Here is a 19,511-nt window from a genome sequence, read left to right as displayed (position 1 = left end):
AAAAGGCCTAATCAAGAATAACTTTGTGAAACAGGTGAGGCTTAAAGATTTCTTATTGATCCTTAGTAGAAAGAGAAAATGCCTGACCTTCATAGAGTAACCTCTGTTCTCTGATTTGGAAGTAATGAATTTGTCTCTAGGACCAACTCTGGACACATTACTAATTGCTTCAATATAGCACAAAACAAATGAAACCAAATAAAATCTTACTTTTAGCAAAAATCTAATTTTTTAAAAGATTAAGAACTTTAAGATGAGGAAAATTATCTTGTAATGTTTGTCCATTTAAATCACTTCTTTCAGATCATTAACTTACTTTTGTGAACATCTAGCATGAAACCATGAAAATGAACCCGTTTTTTCCTCTTCATTTCCACATAAGCATAAAACATGTCCATCACCATTGTTTTCCCTGTACCTTAAAAAAAAAAAAAAACTATTAAACAGTATGTACTGATTGCTCTAATGATTGTTCATTAGCTTTGGGATAATGAAACCACACTCTGCTACTGGAAAGCTTAAGACTATGTTAACTTTTTTAAAAGCAGTGTTTATGTCTTATGCTAAACTACCTAAAAATAAAATGTTGATATTATTCTTTTCTGTTAAAATCCTGTTTTTAAGAAATACAACATTTAGTTAGCACTCCAGGGAGTATTTCCTCCAGAGAACTATGCTTTTAAACTGGCAAGATTTACAGATTATTCATTCTTCAGTTTCTCTTCCAAAAGGCACAGTATAAATAAAATAACTTTAATTAATTAATTATTTATTGGGCCATTACAAAGGATGAGGAACTGTCTTAGGCACTATAGGAAAATTTACCAGTGAAAAATAAGAAAATACAGATTAGCACCTAACATAAACATTGAAAATAAATAATAGATGTTACAGCTGGAGAATTGCCAATTATAACACTTTTTTTAAAAAAATTTATTTGTTTATTTATTTTTGGCTGCATTGGGTCTTCGTTGCTGAGCGCAGGCTTTCTCCAGTTGTGGTGAGCAAGGGCTACTCTTCCTTGCAGTGCACGGGCTTCTCATTGCGGTGGCTTCTCTTGTCGTGGAGCACGGGCTCTAGGTGCGTGGGCTTCAGTAGTTGTGGCACGCAGGCTCAGTAGTTGTGGCACGCAGGCTCAGTAGTTGTGGCTCACAGGCTCTAGAGTGCAAGCTCAGTAGTTGTGGCGCATGGGCTTAGTTGCTCCATGGCTTGTGGGATCTTCCCCCACCAGGGCTCAAACCTGTGTCACCTGCACTGGCAGGGGGATTCTTAACCACTATGCCACCAGGGAAGTCCTGTAACACTTTTTTAAAAAGCTGAGAATATTGGCTTTCAAAATGAGGCTTACTTGAAGAAATTCAGATACAGTTAACCCTTATGATTAAATTATCTAATTTTCAGCACTCAAACTGTTAATCACTACGATCACATTAGTAATTGAAGAGTCAACAGCCTAAGCATTTCACAAGGCATGCACAGGAAGCCTATTCCCTCACAGAAAGCCCAGAGCTTTGGGGACACTGACAGTAGTCAAGTTTGGTTCACACCCAGCATTCCCCAGCAGGCAGGCCAGGGGATGCTGGTCTTGTCTCTCATCCTCACTGCTTCCTCCACCACCACCTTACCAAAGCGTCCAGGCTCTCCTTGCAGGAGCTGCAATTATTATACTAACTTCAAAGGCAGCTCAGGAAGCAAGATTTGAGTCTTAAATCTGTTGAGCTTTCCTCCATTCCATAAGATGACTTTGGGCCATGCCATTTGAATTGTCAGAAAGTTTTTTGTATATGAAAATACAATTCACAGGACTTCCCTGGTGGCTAAGACTCTGCGCTCCCAATGCTAGGGGCCTGGGTTTGATCCCTGGTCAGGGAACTAGATCCCGCATGCAGGCTGAAATGCAGACCCAGCAAGCCAAATAAATAAATAAATAAAATTTTTTAAAAAAGAAAATACAATTCACCAGACAGATTTTTAATGAGAAGACCGCTTAGCCTGAAAAGTAATTTTTTGCAAATATATTCGGTACAAGTCTCTTGATATAGTGAGTGGCAGCAAATTTTATATCATTACATTTACACAAAGAAGTGAATTAATAAAGTTTCAAATTCTGCTGCATGAAGCATAGTATACTTATAGATCCAGAAAAGAAGTCATGAATTATCTAACAAAAAATGTGAACAATATATATTTGAACATAATCATTGTGCTCTTCTTCAAAAATGTGCTTAAAATGTAACAAAACCATCATATAAAAAGTTTCTGAAAATAAAAGCAAAAAGAAGAAATCATAAAGGAAAAAACTGATAAACTAGAATATGTAAAATTCAAACTTCTGAATATCAAAATCACCATAAATAAAATATTTTTATTTATTTAATCAACATATTTTCATTGAATGCCTACCATGTGTGAGGCCCTATTCTAGGTGCTTATTAGGAAATGGCAGTGAACAAAACTAACAAAAATCCCTGTCCTCATGGAACTTGGCAGTTTAACATTATGTATCTTTATATCTTTTCCTCAAACACTGTTGGTGGGAATGTAAATTGGTGCAGCCACTATTGAAAACAGTATGGCAGTTCCTCAAAAAATTAAACATAGAATGACCATATGACCCAGCAATTCCACTCTTGGGTATATATCTGGAAACAATGAAAACACCAACTTGAAAAGATACATGCATCCCAATGTTCACAGCAGCACTATTTACAATAGCCAAGACGTGGAAGCAACCCAAGTGCCCATCAACAGACAACTGGATTAAGAAGATGAGCCCTATGTCACTCCAACTTTTAGCTTGGAGGCACCTTCCAGATTGCTGCACAGAGAAGGTGAATCCAAGTTAAACAACCAGGTCTGAGTGAGTTAAGAGAGATCAGGATTATGGGAGTCCAAAATGCAGGTGAAATTTGCAAGGCAAAGTGCCAGAGAGGAGGAAGCTATATAATGAAAGAGCTCCAGAAACCAACAGGTGGACACTCTTGAGTCTTTGGCTGAATAATAGCTGCTCATGCGTAGGGTGATACTTCATGATGTGAGGCAAGGGAAGCTGTGTTATGAACCCCTAGGAAACTGAGTGATAAACAATTTCCAGAGATGTTGATACATACAACAACTTGAATGACTCTCCAATGAATTACACTGAGTGGAAAAAAAAAAAGCCAATCTTAAGTTACATACTTTTTCATTTATATAACATTTTTGAAATGACAGAATTTTAGAAATGGAGAACAGATTAGTGACTGCCAGGATGTAGAAATGGAGGGTGGATATGTATGGTTATAAAATTATGGGCAATACAAGGGATTCTTGTGGTGATACAGTTGTTCAGTTTCTTGACTGTGGTGATGGATATATGAACCTACAGAGGTGATAAAGTGTATAGAACTAAATACACACATAAATGAGTACGGCACAGCTGATGTGAAACTCGTAGATACAGAGTGCTGACTGTATTCCTTGTACTAGGCCATTTTATATAAGGGACCTGAATATCACCAAATTTTGATATCCTTGGGGACCCCTAGAATCAATCCCTGTGGATACCAAGGGATGACTATACAAGTAAAACTGGAGAAATCTGAACAGGATTGGTGAATTGTATCAATGTCAATACCTGGTTGTGATATTTTTACTATAGTTTTGCAAAATGTTGCCTTAGAGGGGAAATGAGTGTATACAGATCTCTCTGAATTACTTCTTATAACTGTATGTGAATCTGTAATTATCTCAATGAAATTTTCAATTAAAAAAATACTTCAAAGGAATCAAAGTGGCATGCAAGTAACTTATTTAACTCCCTGTCAAAATAAAATTCAACATATAAAAATTATATAATCTCACAACGTTTGAAAAAAATTTTGACAAAATTCAACACACATACATGATAAAAACTCTCAGCAAACTAGGAAACGAAGCAGACTTCCTCAACCTCATAAAGGACAAATACCAAAAAACCTACACTGAAAAGATGCTCAATATCACCAATTATTTGAAAAATGCAAAACAAAACTACAATGAGATACCACTTCACATCCATTAGGATAACTATTATGAAAACAACAAACAGAAAAATAATGTATTGGTAAGGGTGTGGAAAGTGGGGACCCTTGTATATTAATGGTGGGAATGTAAAATTGTGCAGCTGCTATGGAAAACAGTATGGCAGTTCCTCAAAAAATTAAACATAGAATGACCATATGACCCAGCAATTCCACTTCTGGATATACACAAAAGAATTGAAAGCTGGGATTCAAACAAATATTTGTTCATCAATGTTTATGGCAGCATTATTCACGGAAGTCAGAAGATGGAAACAACCCAAACATCCATTGACAGATGAAGGGATAAACAAAATTGATATATACAATATAATGGAATATTATTCAGCCTTAAAAAAGAATGAAAAAAAAAAGAAAAAAAAGAATGAAATTCTGACATAGTATCTTGAAGATACCATGCTTGGTGAAATAAGCCAGAAACAAAAGGATAAATATTATATGATCCCACTTACATGAGGTCCCTAGAGTTGTCAAATTCATAGAGACAAAAGTAGAACAGTGGTTGCCAGGGACTGGGAAGGAGGGGGTTATAGAATGGGTGTTATTGTTTAATAGGTACAGGGTTTCAGTTTGGGAAGATAAAAATGTTCTGGAGATGAATAGTGGTGACGTTTGCATAACAATATCAATGTACTTAATGCCACTGGACTGTACAGTTAAAATGATAAATTTTATATTATATATATGTTGCCACAATAAAAAAAACTAATACATTAAACACACACACACACACACAAACACACACACACACACCCTATAGTTAACATCATATTTAACTAGGGAAGACTGAACACTTCTCCCCTAAAATCTGACACAAGGCAAGGACATCCACTCTCATGACTTCTGTTCAACATTGTACTGCATCCTAGCTATGCAATGAGGCAAGAAAAAGAACTAGAAGGCATAGAAATTGTAAAGGAAAAAGTTAAATTGTCTTTATTCACAGATATGATTACGTTCACAAAAAATCCTGAAGAAGCTACCAAATAACCAGTAGTTATAAGAGTTAATAATTGAATTTAGAAAGGTCATCCAAAAAATCAATTGATTCTATACACTAGCAGTGATCAACTGGAAATTTAAATGTTAACATACAATACCATTTGCAGTAAAATACACGGGAATAAATTTATCAAAAAATATGGCAAACCTCTGCACTACAAACTACAAAACACCACTGAGAGAAATTAAAGAAGATACTTTAGCGACTTCCCTGGTGGCGCAGTGGTTAAGAATCTGCCTGCTAACGCAGGGGACACGGGTTCGAGCCCTGGTCCGGGAAGATCTCACATGCCGCAGAGCAACTAAGCCCGTGTGCCACAACTGTTGAGCCTGTGCTCTAGAGCCTGTGAGCCACAACTAATGAAGCCCACATGCCTAGAGTCCGTGCTCCGCAACAAGAGAAGCCACCGCAATGAGAAGCCCGCGTACTGCAGCGAAGAGTTGCCCCCACTCGCCGCAACTAGAGAAAGCCCGTGTGCAGCAACGGAGACCCAACGCAGCCAAAAATAAATAAATAAATAAGATATTTTTAAATGAAGAAATATACCACGCTCATAGATTGGAATACTCAATATCTTAAGTTATCAATTCTCTGTAGACATTGCTCTATAGCTTCAACATAATCCCAATCAAAATCCCCAGATTTTTTTTAAAGAAATGAACAAGCTTATTCTAAAATGAACATGGAAATGCAAAGGCCACAGAATTGCCAAAATAATCTTGAAAAAGACAAAGTTGGAGGACTCACATCACACCACAGAGATGCATCAGCAAAATCCAAGTTGTAGGAAATCTTACAGGACAAAGATGTTTATAAGTATGTATGTATATATATATGTGTGTGGTGTGCACACACCCAAGCATATACTACCTCAGGATGTAAAATATATTACTTACTGTGAGTCATGTTTAAAAATGTTTCAAAGCCATTGCCACAGTTTGTAAGCTTTGGGTGAGCAAAGGCTGTGTCTGCTTTTATTCACCATTACGTTTCCAGAAACAACAGACTGCCTGGCACAAGGCAAGTGCTCAACAAGCATTTGTCAAGTGACTGGAAGAATGAGGACAGATGTTGGAAAAAAGGAGGGAAGAAACCAGCACTAAATTTCACCTGCTTCATAATTTTTCTTTGGTCTCTACAGAATCCTAAATAAAACCTTGTAATTTTCTCAGGATAAGATTCTTACTAGGGGAGTCATTTATAAAACCTAAAAATCTTTTAAATTCTAACTTTTAAGCCTATAGTTGGGAAGCCAAAAAATGACTACTCGAGAGCCCCCTCTAGTGGTGCCCTTTTCACAGCTGACCTCCTGCAGAAGGAGCTGGAAGTGGTATCCTCCACCACTGCCTCCCACCCAAGAAGAATTTTGCTTTCCAACCCCTAACCTTAAGAACAGTCTAGCTTTCCACTGGTGAAATTATCAATGTGGAACAGGTAAGGTTAAACCAGGAGACAGCAAAAAAGGGACTGACAAACAAAAATGTACTTATTCTCTTCTAATGTACGGGAGAAATCACTAACCCTGCCATAACCACTCATTCTGCTAGTTTAGAGCTGAAACCTTGTTGTAAGAAAGCCAGCTGTAGGGTAAGAATGAAGCCACAAAATACTACTACTGCAGCTTTTGACTTCTGCATGAGATATGATAAGCATTTTATTAATGAAAACATTTCAAGATTGAACCATGATGATATCAATGCTCCTGGGGTTCCCGTATTGAGGGTCCATCTGAGTCAATCATCTCAACATACCTATGAAGACAGACTAGAGTGAAGTGGGCATGACAGAGTCCAAGCCAAGGGCAGGAATAAGGAGAGGGAAAGGGATGCTATGAAACAGACATCTCTTTTCCACCAAGTCTCTTTAAAATTTAATATCTGTTTCCCAAGTCTAAAAAAGAAAAATAATAAAGAATAAGAGCTTGTAAAGGTATTACGAGGCTATTCTCCCAGCCAGCGAGCCCCCCCAAAATGAGAATTTGACCTATCTTTTATTACCTATTTTGTAAGTATTCTAAACTAAACTGAGTATGGCCACCAAAATGTTCATCTCACTTCCTATTTCAGAATTCCTTTCTCTTCCCCTCTCTACATTATGAAGATGTTCCTAGCCAAAGATTGCCACACACCCAGCCTATGTGAATATCCCATGTTACACATCTTTTCTAATCCCTTCAAACATTCAGATAAATTACATTTATTGTACCTCCTTCAATTCGTTAGAATATGGCTGTATTTTCCAAACTAAAAATCCAACAACTTTCATAGTTGTTGTTTTTATTTTTTTTAAGTCCTTTTGTAGAAGTGGAAACAGTTGTGCCTTACTAACCATCTCCATTTATGGTTAAGTGGTTAAGGTAACAAGAGAAACAAAGATGCAGATTTTAGCAATGACAGAACATGAAAGTGAAGGTATAGGAAGTAAACGTTCTCCAAAGAGGCAAAAAATAAGAGATGACAACAGAATGAGATCTGCTAGCGGTGCCCAAAGGTGCAGACACACAAAACTGCTCAAGTACCTGGTATAAATTAGATTCTAAATAAGAAGCATACATTGGTCTCAAAAATACCAATTAGCCAATGAACTAAGAAAAAGAATAGTTTGAGCTTCTTTCACATTTTTAAAATCTGCAAGTTTGAAGAATCTCTATCATGCACTTTTTAAATACTAATTCCCTTTTTATTAGATTTGCTAAATCTATAAATGTAAAACAGGCATTTAGAGGCATTAGTAAACAAATCAGAAGAAGAGGGAGGACCCAGAAAAGAACATTTTGATCTTTAAGGCAGTATAACTACTTATTCAACTTCTATTATTTTTCTTACCCTAAAATTCTTATTAAGATAACGAACCTCTGCCACCACTTCCTCACAATGCAAATTTGTTGATCTCGTTGATTCGTTGATCTCGTTACATTAAATGTGCATTTTGAGTATGTAAAGAACTGAAGGACAAGCCATAAGGTCACAGGAAGGAGGAGCCACCTTCATAACATCAGTGAAGGTGGGTAACCAGGGAGAGGTTTAAAACTGGAGAAAAAGATTTGATTGAAGGAAATAGAAACCAGAAACAGACAACTTCAGCAAGAATGAAGTCAGGGAAGAAGAAAGACATTAACTGATTAGGAAAATCCAGAAAATAAGTGACAGCTCATAAGGTTTCCAAGAAAATGTGAGTCTTTGTGCCAGTGCATGACCAAGGAAATGTTACCACTCATATGTTAAGAACGTCTACTCAGGGACTTCCCTGTGGTGCAGTGGTTAATAAACCGCCTGCCAATGCAGGGGACACGGGTTCGAGTCCTGGTCCAGGAAGATCCCACGTGCCTCGGAGCAACTAAGCCCGTGCGCCACAACTACTGGGCCTGCACTCTAGAGCCCGCGAGCCACATCTACTGAGCCCGAGCACCACAACTACTGAAGCCCATGCGCCTAGAGCCCGTGCTCCTCAACAAGAGAAGCCACCACAATGAGAAGCCTGTGCACCGCAACGAAGAGTAGCCCCTGCTCGCCGCAACTAGAGATAGTCTGCGCACAGCAACGAAGACCCAACACAGCCAAAGTAAGTAAGTAAATAAATTTATTTTTTAAAAAAAGTAAAAACAAACAGCTTATTTTTTTTAAGTTATTAACCTGAGTCAAATAGCACTGAGCAATGAGATTCTGGTTTATCTAATAACCTATCTGGAAATGACTTCCTTCCCTGAGATCAACTGACTTTATACATTAAATAATGTTTGCACCCTAACATGCTAACTAATCCTGTCTTCAACTGCAGTCACCCTATGAGAAATAAAAGTAAAAACTAAGATAACTGCACTCCTCTCCTCTCTCCTATTTTACCTCACCTCATCCTGTTCCTGCTGGTAGTGTACTGAGGGATAGAAATGGAAGTTATCCCTGAGTGAAAGCTGGGAAACTTTTTGTTTGGACCACTTAAAACTTATTTTAACACACTTACCAACATCTCCATAAACATACAGGCCCCTTGGAGGTTTGCTCCTTGAAAAAAGCTGCAAATTAAGAACAAATTATAAATCTCCAACGTGGAAATAATCGAATATCATCATATATATAGTGTTCCTAACCGTGCTACATATACAGGACTGAAATGGGCTACTGTACACAATAAGTACAAAAAACTTGATACAAAAGGCTATGAAGCCCCACTTAGGTTTTAATATAGGAGGCAAGAATCATAAGAGCTCAGAGCAAGGCTCTGAAGTCACACAACTTAAGTTTACATCCACTTCACAATTTACTAACCATATAATCTTCCCCCTCTTTCCCAAATGGGCTCCCCAAACAATGACAGCCTAGCTCATTCCCAGCAAACAAGAGATCAGAAGACTTTTTCTGAAGAAAGTGAATGGTTTCCAGAAATAAAGGCCCAAAGGCACCTAGTGTGGGTTTCTCCCAAAGAAAGAACTGGGTCCCTATCAGATCACCTTACAGTAAAGCATACTAGTCAACAAACCTCTTAAGATGGAGCCTTCAATCAGTTCATTAGTATCTGAAAAGACTCTCAAACGAATTGACAGCCAAGAATCAACAGAAATTTGAAAAAAAAACAGAAAAACTCCCGTTATGAAAGTTGGAGACCACAGCAAATATACAGGGGGCAAAAAACTCCAAGGAAACAGAGACTACACAGACATCAAAAGGAAACTTCAAAATAAAACTGTAACCAATATAATTAATATGCTGAGGAAAATAAAAGAAGTTATTAAAACTATAAAGCAGGAACAAAATGCAATTTTTAAAAGGAATATTAAGAACAAAAGAGAGTACTTTGAAATTTAACATATGGTAGCAGAAACAAAATTCCAGAAAAGGGATTAGAAGATAAGCTTGAGGAAATGTTAAAGAAATACAACAAATAAACAATGAAAGATGGAAAATATAAGAAAATTACAGGATTAATTCAGGAGGTCCAATATCTGACCAAAAGGAATTCCAGAAAGAGAAAATAGAGAAAAAAGAGAGGAAGAAATTACCTAAGATTTTTCTCAGATCTGAAGGACGAAATTTCAAGATTGGGAGGACAGATTATATAAGTGTCCAACACAATGAGGGAAATAAGACGCATACCAAGTCATAATCCTGAAATTTCAGACACCAGGGATATAAAGGAAATCCTACAAACGTCCAAGGTGGCAGTGGGGTGGGCGTTCAGGGGGAAAGGTGGTGCGGAGCGGGTGGCTGGAGACAGGTCACAAACAACCGATAAAAACTTGAATAAAGTTTGAGGGGCAGTGATTTCCAACCTAATCCATCCAATCTATCCATCAAGTGTGAAAATGGGAAACTGACATTCCATACCTACAGGGTCTCAAAAAACCCTCCGCAACAGAAATAGGAACACCTAGGCTCCATGAAACACAGAAATTCCTGGGGAGAATGCCCTGGTAAGATGGAGGGCTGCTCTCTAGAACCACAGTGGCACAAGCAGGACAAGAAAGCAATCAAGTCCAGACCAAAACAGGAGGATGGAGGCCTCAAAGGAAGAAACAAAATGGAACTTCTCTTTGCCTGATATTATTATCAACCCAAATTACCTTCCTGAATTTTGCTCCACTTAGAAGAGTAACCTTCAAACTGTATGACAGTTCCTAGACACCTGTGCAAAAACCAAGGTGAGCCAGAGCTGAGAGAGTTCAGAAAGGGTAAAGGCAGAAAGAAGCGAAGGTTATGCCCCTTAGCACCAACCAGAGCAGTCAATATTTTGACAGAGAACATTTTCAAAAGCTAGACTTCAGGATCCACTACCTAATGCTTTTGTTTTTTAATCTGTGGATTCCCTCCAGCATGCCTCAGAAACCTCTCTCGCTTTCCTGTCCCTCAGCTTTCTCTATAAATCCAGCCTCTGACTCTAGCACGCCCCTTCCAAAAGAACCTTCACCATGGTTTAGGCGAAAGGATCTTCTTTGCTTTGATTCTGCCAGGTGGATATGCCTTCCCTGTGTTCCTCTGCACATTAACTCTCGATCTATTCTTAAATCTCAACTGAAAACAGATGCCACTCCTGCCAAAACCTCTTAATTTGTCTTGGTGTAATATCTTATGTGAACCATTCTTGTACATTGGTTATTCTATTTTCAATTTGCCAGAAAAAAAGCATCATGCTCCTCAATAATTTTAGAACAGCTTCAAATTAGAAAACTTATATACAACCTAATAATCTCTAAGTATATTCTATGTATTAGAAATCTTTTGAAAGCAACTTTTTGCATAAGGTAACTGGAAATGTTATAGCAATTCTTCACATCACATTTTGTAGAAACAGTCCGGGATCTAGTCATGATATAATCAACATATGCTGAACCAATGAAGTTCAAGCCAAAAATTTAACAAAGGTGGGGGAAAAAGATGACATGGGAAGAGCTCAATGCTGCTAAAAAAAAAAAAAAAAAATCACTTGGGCCTATCTTCTGTTTTACCCAAACTCAACGTATTTTTGAAAGAGCACTTTGGCAAATATTACAGTACATTATCTATTACATATATAATTTATATTATATTATATTTTATGGCAATATTTAGAAGATGATAAAGAGATATGGTTATAGAGTATCAAAGGAAAAGATTCTCAAACATCTGAGATCACAAATATCTCGTATGGCATAAATACTGTTTAAGAAGCAGATTTTACTCCAAATAAATTGATAAACACAATGGATAATCCTCTAACAATAAATGTTAGACATCATCTATCTAAACTATGTTATATACACACCAAGTATTTTCACTTGGAGAGGCAGGTTAGTTTTCTCCTCATAAAATTTCAGTCTTCCAAAAATTATTGAAATTATTTCAAAGGATTTAAAACTCTGTATTTTAAGGGGAAAATCAGAGGATTGAATGGAGAACAGTAAGACTATTTAGAAGGCTGTAAAATGGATTCTAAAGAAGTTTTTTAATTCTTTATTCATAGTGGTCAATTCAGGGAGAGTTAGGTTCACACAGTTTTCTTCAAAATAACGACACAGGCACCCACATAATTTACATGCTCCTAATTTACATTTTCTCACAATTTACCCTATTTTTCAGGTCCATTAAATTTCCTTTCCCAATGTTTTAATTTCCTGTAATGTGTTCCTATGTCTCAGAGCACTCCACCCTGGCATAGTTCCTGGGTGCTGGGGTTCTACATGTGCTCCCATCCTCCACAAGCCTCCTTCATCCTGCTCTCTACCCTGGGGGCAACCTTGCTGGCTAGCTGCTAGCTGGGTTCAGTCCCTGGGAGGCACTACTTGCAGGAGATAGGAGGGAGGGGGTGGAGAGAAATCCGGGTCATTCTCTCCCGTTGCTTCCCTGCTTCAGTGCTGTGTCTCTAGCAGAGCTGCATCCCTCCATAATCATTAGGTCCTCATGCCACAGCTACAGCTCTCTGCAGGCTCCTCCTTCACTCCTCCATCCTTTGTTTGCTGCCTTAGGCCTGCCCTGCCCATGACTCTCTAAGTCATCTCTTGATTCAGTCTTTAAAGTGCTGTGAACAGTTTCCTGACAGCGCTCTGATACATGCCCAACCTCTAAAATACACCTACTTAACACTGACTAGACAAAGACTTGAAGATCTGAACATGAATAAGTTTCTCTAGTGACCAGTTGTAAGATTTGTCATGTTACTTATATCTTAGGGAATTTGTGAAGTAGGATGATGACACCTTCTCTAATGTGTTTTTGATAAGGATCCAGTGATACTGTATTACAGATTGTGCAGATGGTAAGCTTAAGGATGATGTTGGAAGACAGTGGAAAGCTATCACCTACCTCCACTAAGCATAAAAGATATAAGGAAAGAGTATTAGAGTTGAACTCAAAAGATCTGGGTACAAATTCTGGTTCGGCTACTTATTAGCTATGTGACTCTGGGTAAGCCACATCAACTCTACAACCAGCCATTTCCTTATCTGTTAGGTGCAGGACACGGCACTGGGGAGTTCCCACTCACTGCCCACCTCTGCACACCTAATCACAAGGCCCACTCACTCATGCTGAAGACTGTAAACTTCATGTACTGATACCTGCTTCTATCCAAACCTATGGACCACTAAGAAGAAACATCGCACCCTTTGACACACCCTTCTCAAAGATCTGAGCAACATTAATGTACACTTAAGCTATTTTATATCTATACAAACTCTACCAAACAAATCAAGAATACATTCAAGAACATGGAGCACATTTTCAAATACTGTGCATATTCCAAGCCATAAAGGAAACCTCAATAAACTCTAAAGAATCACTGTAGTCCAACCAAAATGGAATAAAATTAGAAATAAATGATGGAAGGATAGCTAAAAATAGAAAAATCTCATACTAAGATACTGACTTTCCCTCACATTCCCTCATGTCCACCCAGACTTCTGGGATTGCAATTTCACATAGGAAGTGGAAGTAGGTCCAACCCAATGCCTTCTGTTTTCTCTTTATAAAGATGTAGACATTTGCTGAAAGTGATAGGGGAAGTGTAGTTCAGCTTGAAGGGAGCTAAGAAGGCTCTAGAGAATCGTTACAGAGAAGAGTGAACTAACCAGCGAAACAGATTTGTTGACAAAATGGAGGGACACGCCTCAGGGCTTTCAGATTGTTCTCAACAATCTTCTATACCTGTGCAGTAGCCATGTCCTTTAGGTGAGAATGATCCCACTCCCAGCTCTATCCTCCACAACCGGATGAGGGGTTCAAGGGTGAGCTTATGACTAAGTCCAGTCAAGCAGAGTTCTGTTGTTCAACTCTAGGTGAAAGAGAAGCTCTAGTCTTCTGGGCAGTATGCTGTGTAGATGTGATGCTAGTTTGCTACTTTGAGATAAGCCAAGCTGAACACAAAGCCAAAATAATCAAGAGGGCAAGATCAAGAAGATCTCCAAGTAAGTAATAGAGTCAGGGGCCTAATACACTGCACCTGAAGCATACTTATCCCTGGACTTCTACATGAGCCAATGATTACTTGTATTATTTAACCTAATTTAGTTGGGTTTTCTGTTATTCGCAACTGAAAGCATTCTAACTGATGTCATAATATATTTTACTAGGCCATTTTAATGGTTAGATATAAGTATTTATAAAAGTATCTGAAAGTATCTATTCTCAAGAGAGAGCTATAGTAATCAAAACAGTATGGTACTGGTATTAAAACAGACACACAGATCAATGGAACAGAACAGAGAGCCCAGAAATAAATCCACACAAATATGATTAATTAATTTATATCAAAGGAACCAAGGGTATACAAAGGAGCCAAGGGTATATAAAGGAGCCAAGATTCAAGGATAGTTTCTTCAATAAACGGTGTTGGGAAAACTGGACAGCCACATGAAAAAAAAAAATGAAACTGGACCACTACTTATATCATACACAAAAACCAACTCAAAATGGATTATAGACTTGAACATAAGACCTGAAACCATAAAACTCCTAAAAGAAAACACAGGTGGTGAGCTGCTTGACACTGGTCTTAGCAATGACTTTTTGGATTTGATATCAAAAGTAAAGACAACAAAAGCAAAAATAAACAAATGGGACTTTATCAAACTAAAAAGCAAAAGAAACAATCAACAAAATGAAAAGGCAATCTACCAAATGAGAAAAAATATTTTCAAATCATATGTGATATTTTAGTATCTAAAATACACAAAGAACTCATACAACTCAACAGCAAGAAAACGATCCAATTAAAAGATGGTCAGAAAATCTGAACAGACATTCTTTCCAAAGAAGTCATACACATGGCTAAAAGGCATGTGAAAAGATGCTCAACATCACTAATCATCAGGAAATGAAATCAAAACCACAATGAGATATCATCTCACATCTGTTAGAATGGCTATTACCAAAAAAAACAAGAAATAAGTGTTGGTGAGGATGTGGAGAAAGGGAACCCTCATGCACTGTTGGTAGGAATGTAAATTGGTGCAGCCACTATGGAAAACAGTATGGAGGTTCCTCAAAAAGTTAAAAATAGAGCTACCATATGATCTAGCAATTCCACTTCTGGAAATTTATCCAAATGAAAACACTAGCTCAAAAAGATATCTGCAACTCCTTTTTCATTGCAGCATCATTTACAGTAGCCAAAACATGGAAACAACTTAAGTGTTATACACACACACAATGTAAATTATTCAACCATTAAAAAGAAAGAAATCCACATTTGTGACAAATTGATGGACACTGAGGACATTATGCTATGAGAAATAAATCAGACAGAGAAAGACAGTGTATGAACTCACTTATATGTGGAATCTAAAAAAAAACAAACTAAACTCATAGGTATCTAGTCAAGAGAGTATGTCAAGTTTAGGAGACTTACTATAATAAGTATTACAATACTATATACTAAATCAAAAGGGAGGATAATAAGAAAAGCAGCTATCAGAAAAATATCTTTAAAATTTTTTTAAATGATATGAATAAATTGCCAATTGTCCAATAAGGAAATGTGCTGATGTCACAAGTGTTTGGGGTCCTAGTTGTTATGCATTTAGTGATGCACCCCAAACCACTAAATTTAGTAAAAATTTTATGATTTGAATTTTATATACATAAAAGCCCACTTCCACATAGAGAATCTTTTGAACGTGAGGACTATAATTTTTAAAGTAAATATCTGATAATTATTCTATCAAAATTTTATTAGACAAAGTCAAATGTAAAGCATGATTACTGGATTCAAACACACACAGTTAAAAGAACATTTGGGGGACAACTGAAGAAATCTGAATATGGGCTTCATATTTAGGATTGCCAGATAAAATACAGGATGCCAGGTAAATTTGAATTTCACACTGATATCAAATAATTTTTTAGTGCATGTATGTCCTAAATATTGCATGGTACATATATACACTAAAAAACTATTCATTATTTATCTGAAATTCAGGTTTATCTGGACATCCTGTATTTTTGTTTGCTAAATCGGGTGGCCCTATTTTAGATATCATTACATCAATGTTAAGTTTCTTGGGTATGATAATGGTAATATAGTTATTCAGGAAAAGGTCCTTGTTAGGAGATACATAATGATGTTTTTAGAGGTCAAGTGTTATGATATTACAACTTACTTTCAGATGATTAAAGAAAAAATATTGAGAGAGAGAGAGAGAGAAAAAAAGAAAACAAATGTGGCAAAATGTTAACCATTAGTGGTTTTAAGTGTACTGTTGAAATTTTTCAAAATAAAAAGTTGTGAAAAACAAAACAAAATCTGGTAAAGTGATTAATTACTGTATTACTTTTACTTTTGAACTAAGTCTAAAATTATTCTAAAATATCTACATATTTGCATTTTAGACAATTGCTTTCAAAACTATTCCTTTAACTTCTGCAAAGTAAACATTTGCCATCCATCATTCCAAATATTTTGATTTAATCATTCTAACTTTATGCTTTGTTCCTTATGATATTAAAATTCTAGCATTAAAAATAATCCCAGGTGGGCTTCCCTGGTGGCGCAATGGTTGAGAGTCTGCCTGCCGATGCAGGGGACACGGGTTCATACCCCGGTCTGAGAAGATCCCACATGCCGTGGAGCGGCTGGGCCCGTGAGCCATGGCCGCTGAGCCTGCGCGTCCGGAGCCTGTGCTCCACAACGGGAGAGGCCACAACAGTGAGAGGCCCGTGTACCGCAAAAAAAAAAAAAAAAAAATCCAAGGTGATTCTCATCAAAGTTATAAATTAAAACAGCATGTCCTCCACCTTTCTGGGTTACTGTCTACCTGCTAGTCAAGTATAATTTCCATTAGGACAATTAGATAATAAGGGTGAGGCTTTAAAATAAAGAGTTGGTTTCATTTGTTTAAAATGTAGGAATATTCCTTTTCCTGTTTCTCCCTACTCCCCTCACCATCCATTACTAACTCCTAAAATGATAGACAGTGATTCCAGCTGGAATACTGAGCATAATTACATCTTTTAAAAACAAGCATTATATCATTCTCAACATAGACCACTGTTTAATAAAAGTAGATCACTTCAGGTTTCTAAGACGATCATTAAAGCTAAAGAACTGAACTATATGTTAGCACCCACAAATTCTCTTTAAATGAAAATCTTTTTTTAAATACCATCAGCTGATTTGCAAAAGAACCCTTGTAACCTAAAGTACACCAATTTGTTCAGTTTACTAGTATAATTAAGCCTTTTAAGTACCTAAATAATAAACAAGTGTGGGGGGCAGAGTTTAAACCTCTACAACTAGCATAAGAAACGGCTCAATTTCTCATTATAACAGAATTTGAAGATGCAAATGACTTTTTAATGTTGCATGCATTCAAGCAACAAGCATTTCTAAGTGCCTATGTGTGTCAGTGGGAGACAAATGACAGGAGGCAATTTCTCCAGCAAATCCTTCCAGTTCACTCACTCCTGATATTCGAATTCTGGACTAGCTTAGGTGAAGATAAGCTAGGTGTGACCTACTCCAGTCCACCACTTGTTCGGAGGGATATCCAGGACTTAAGCATAATTCTCAAACCTACCTGGAGTTTATCAAAAGAAGGATGTGGAAAATATTCCTCAGTCTGAACCTAGTTGAGGCTCTGAATTTGAGGGATTAAAGTGGCCTTCCAGGCTTCTCCTGGATTTTCAAAGAACTGACACTATGGAGGAAATGAGAACACAAACATGTCCACAGAGAAGCAAGTGAATATAAAAACTCACAGAGGGCTTCCCTGGTGGCGCAATGGTTAAGAATCCGCCTGCCAATGCAGGACACACGGGTTTGATCCCTGGTCTGGGAAGATCCCACATGCCGTGGAACAACTAAGCCCGTGCACCACAACTACTGAGTCTGTGCTCTAGAGCCCGCAAGCCACAACTACTGAGCCCATGTGCCAGAACTACTGAAGCCTGTGTGCCTAGAGCCCATGCTCCGGAACAAGAGAAGCCACGACAATGAGAAGCCCACGCACCACAACGAAGAGTAGTCCCTGCTCACCGCAACTAGAGAAAGCCCATGCACAGCAACGAGGACCCAATGCAACCAATAAATAAATTAATTAATTTAAAAAAAAAACAAAAAAACTGACAGAGACACCTATGCTCTCACACAGACATATGGATAGGCTCACAGCCACCAGGACAACTGCCTTCAGAGTCAGCAGAGAATTATTTTGTGAATCTTCAGTGATTGCTTTGTTATTCATTCAAATCTTCAGGTTTTTTTCATTTATTCCAGAAACATGGATTGAGCATTGATCACCTACTTTGTATCAGGCAGTGAGCTAAGTTCTGCAGACCTAAAAGATCCAGAAAACAATGACATGGTATTTACTAAAGGAGCATGTGGTCACCAGGTGGGCCATGTGAGACGGGCTACAGTAAAAGGATGGGGGGACAGGCAGCCTTAACAAAGACCCAAAGGCAAGAGAAGGCCCCAGTCTTGTCTAACAATCTTCAAGTAGCTTGTCACAGCTGCTGCTTTTATTGTCAGCAGAGAACAAAGACAGATGAGGCCAGCAAGAGACAGGGACCAGGCAGGCTCTCAAGGACCCTGTAGAACTTGCTAATGAGTTTGTACTTTCTCTAGAGGGCACTGAGAAGTCTTAAGCAGGAGAATGGTCCAATCAGATTATCCATTAGAAATATCATTATTGATACAGTGTGGAGAATGCATTGAATGGGAGGAAACTGGAGGAAAAGACAACACTACCTATTACCTGCTCTGCTGACAAGTCACCCTTGCCAGGTGGAAGTGTGGTTCACGGAGAAATACTTGTGGGGGCTTTTTGTGGTTCATCAGGGCAAAGGTAACTGACGGCAGCTCTGTGGTGGTCTTCACTGCCAAGAAGGGACTATGGATTACCTTGGAGCTATGCTTCACGCTTCTCCTGGAGAAGCTGTATATGGCTGTGGTAGTGTGGCCTGAAATGTGTGTTCAGTGTTCAGGTCCTAATATCTGCACATCTCCATTGAAGATGATGGCATGGATTGGAATTGCTCAGTTTTTCTTTATAGTTCTCTTGTTTCTAAATAGAGGTTTTCACTCAGTTAAAAACCAATTATAAGGACTTCCCTCGTAGTCCAGTGGGTAAGACTCCGTGCTCTGAATGCAGGGGGCCTGGGTTTGATCCCTGGTCCGGGAACTAGATCCCACATGTGTGCTGCAACTAAGAGTTCACATGCCACAACCAAAAAGTCCGCATGCCGCAACTGAAGATCCCACATGCTGCTACTAAGACCCGGTGCCGCCAAAATAAATAAATAAATATTTTTTTTAAAAAAGAAACTGTATAAAGCAAAATCAGAATTACTATTCAATTTAAAAAAACTAATTGAAGGCAAATATGTAACTCCTGAGAAGTTTAATATTGTTAAAAGACAATATAGCTTCTTAGAGTTATCCTTAAGAAGTGCCAACTTCATAGAGAATCTTTAGGAACAGCAAATGTGGAGGCAACTGGTGAAGAACTCCGAGCTTCAGGCTTTAATAGATTTATGGAAAAA

The 19,511-nt window shown here is 37.9% G+C and overlaps 1 protein-coding gene across 9 annotated transcripts in view; it reads right to left on the bottom strand.

Moving 5' to 3' along the window:
- Positions 1-19,511, bottom strand: part of AFG1L (AFG1 like ATPase) — a 195,095-nt gene that overhangs the window by 135,747 nt on the left and 39,837 nt on the right. For all 9 annotated transcript variants that reach the window (XR_012324774.1, XM_073789485.1, XM_073789484.1 and 6 more), the window contains exons 3-4: positions 9,025-9,076; positions 317-418 (exon numbers count right to left, since the gene is read on the bottom strand). Coding sequence is in view for 8 of the 9 variants with exons in the window: in XM_073789485.1 (XP_073645586.1) it covers positions 317-418; positions 9,025-9,076 (154 nt within the window). In the remaining variant the exon portion in view is untranslated. The remainder of the gene's footprint in view (positions 1-316; positions 419-9,024; positions 9,077-19,511) is intronic.

The sequence above is a fragment of the Tursiops truncatus genome, chromosome 12, assembly GCF_011762595.2.
Source record: "Tursiops truncatus isolate mTurTru1 chromosome 12, mTurTru1.mat.Y, whole genome shotgun sequence".
NCBI classification, from domain to species: Eukaryota; Metazoa; Chordata; class Mammalia; order Artiodactyla; family Delphinidae; genus Tursiops; species Tursiops truncatus.
Note: the sequence above shows the minus strand (reverse complement) of the source record. Positions and strands in the feature narration are given on the sequence as shown.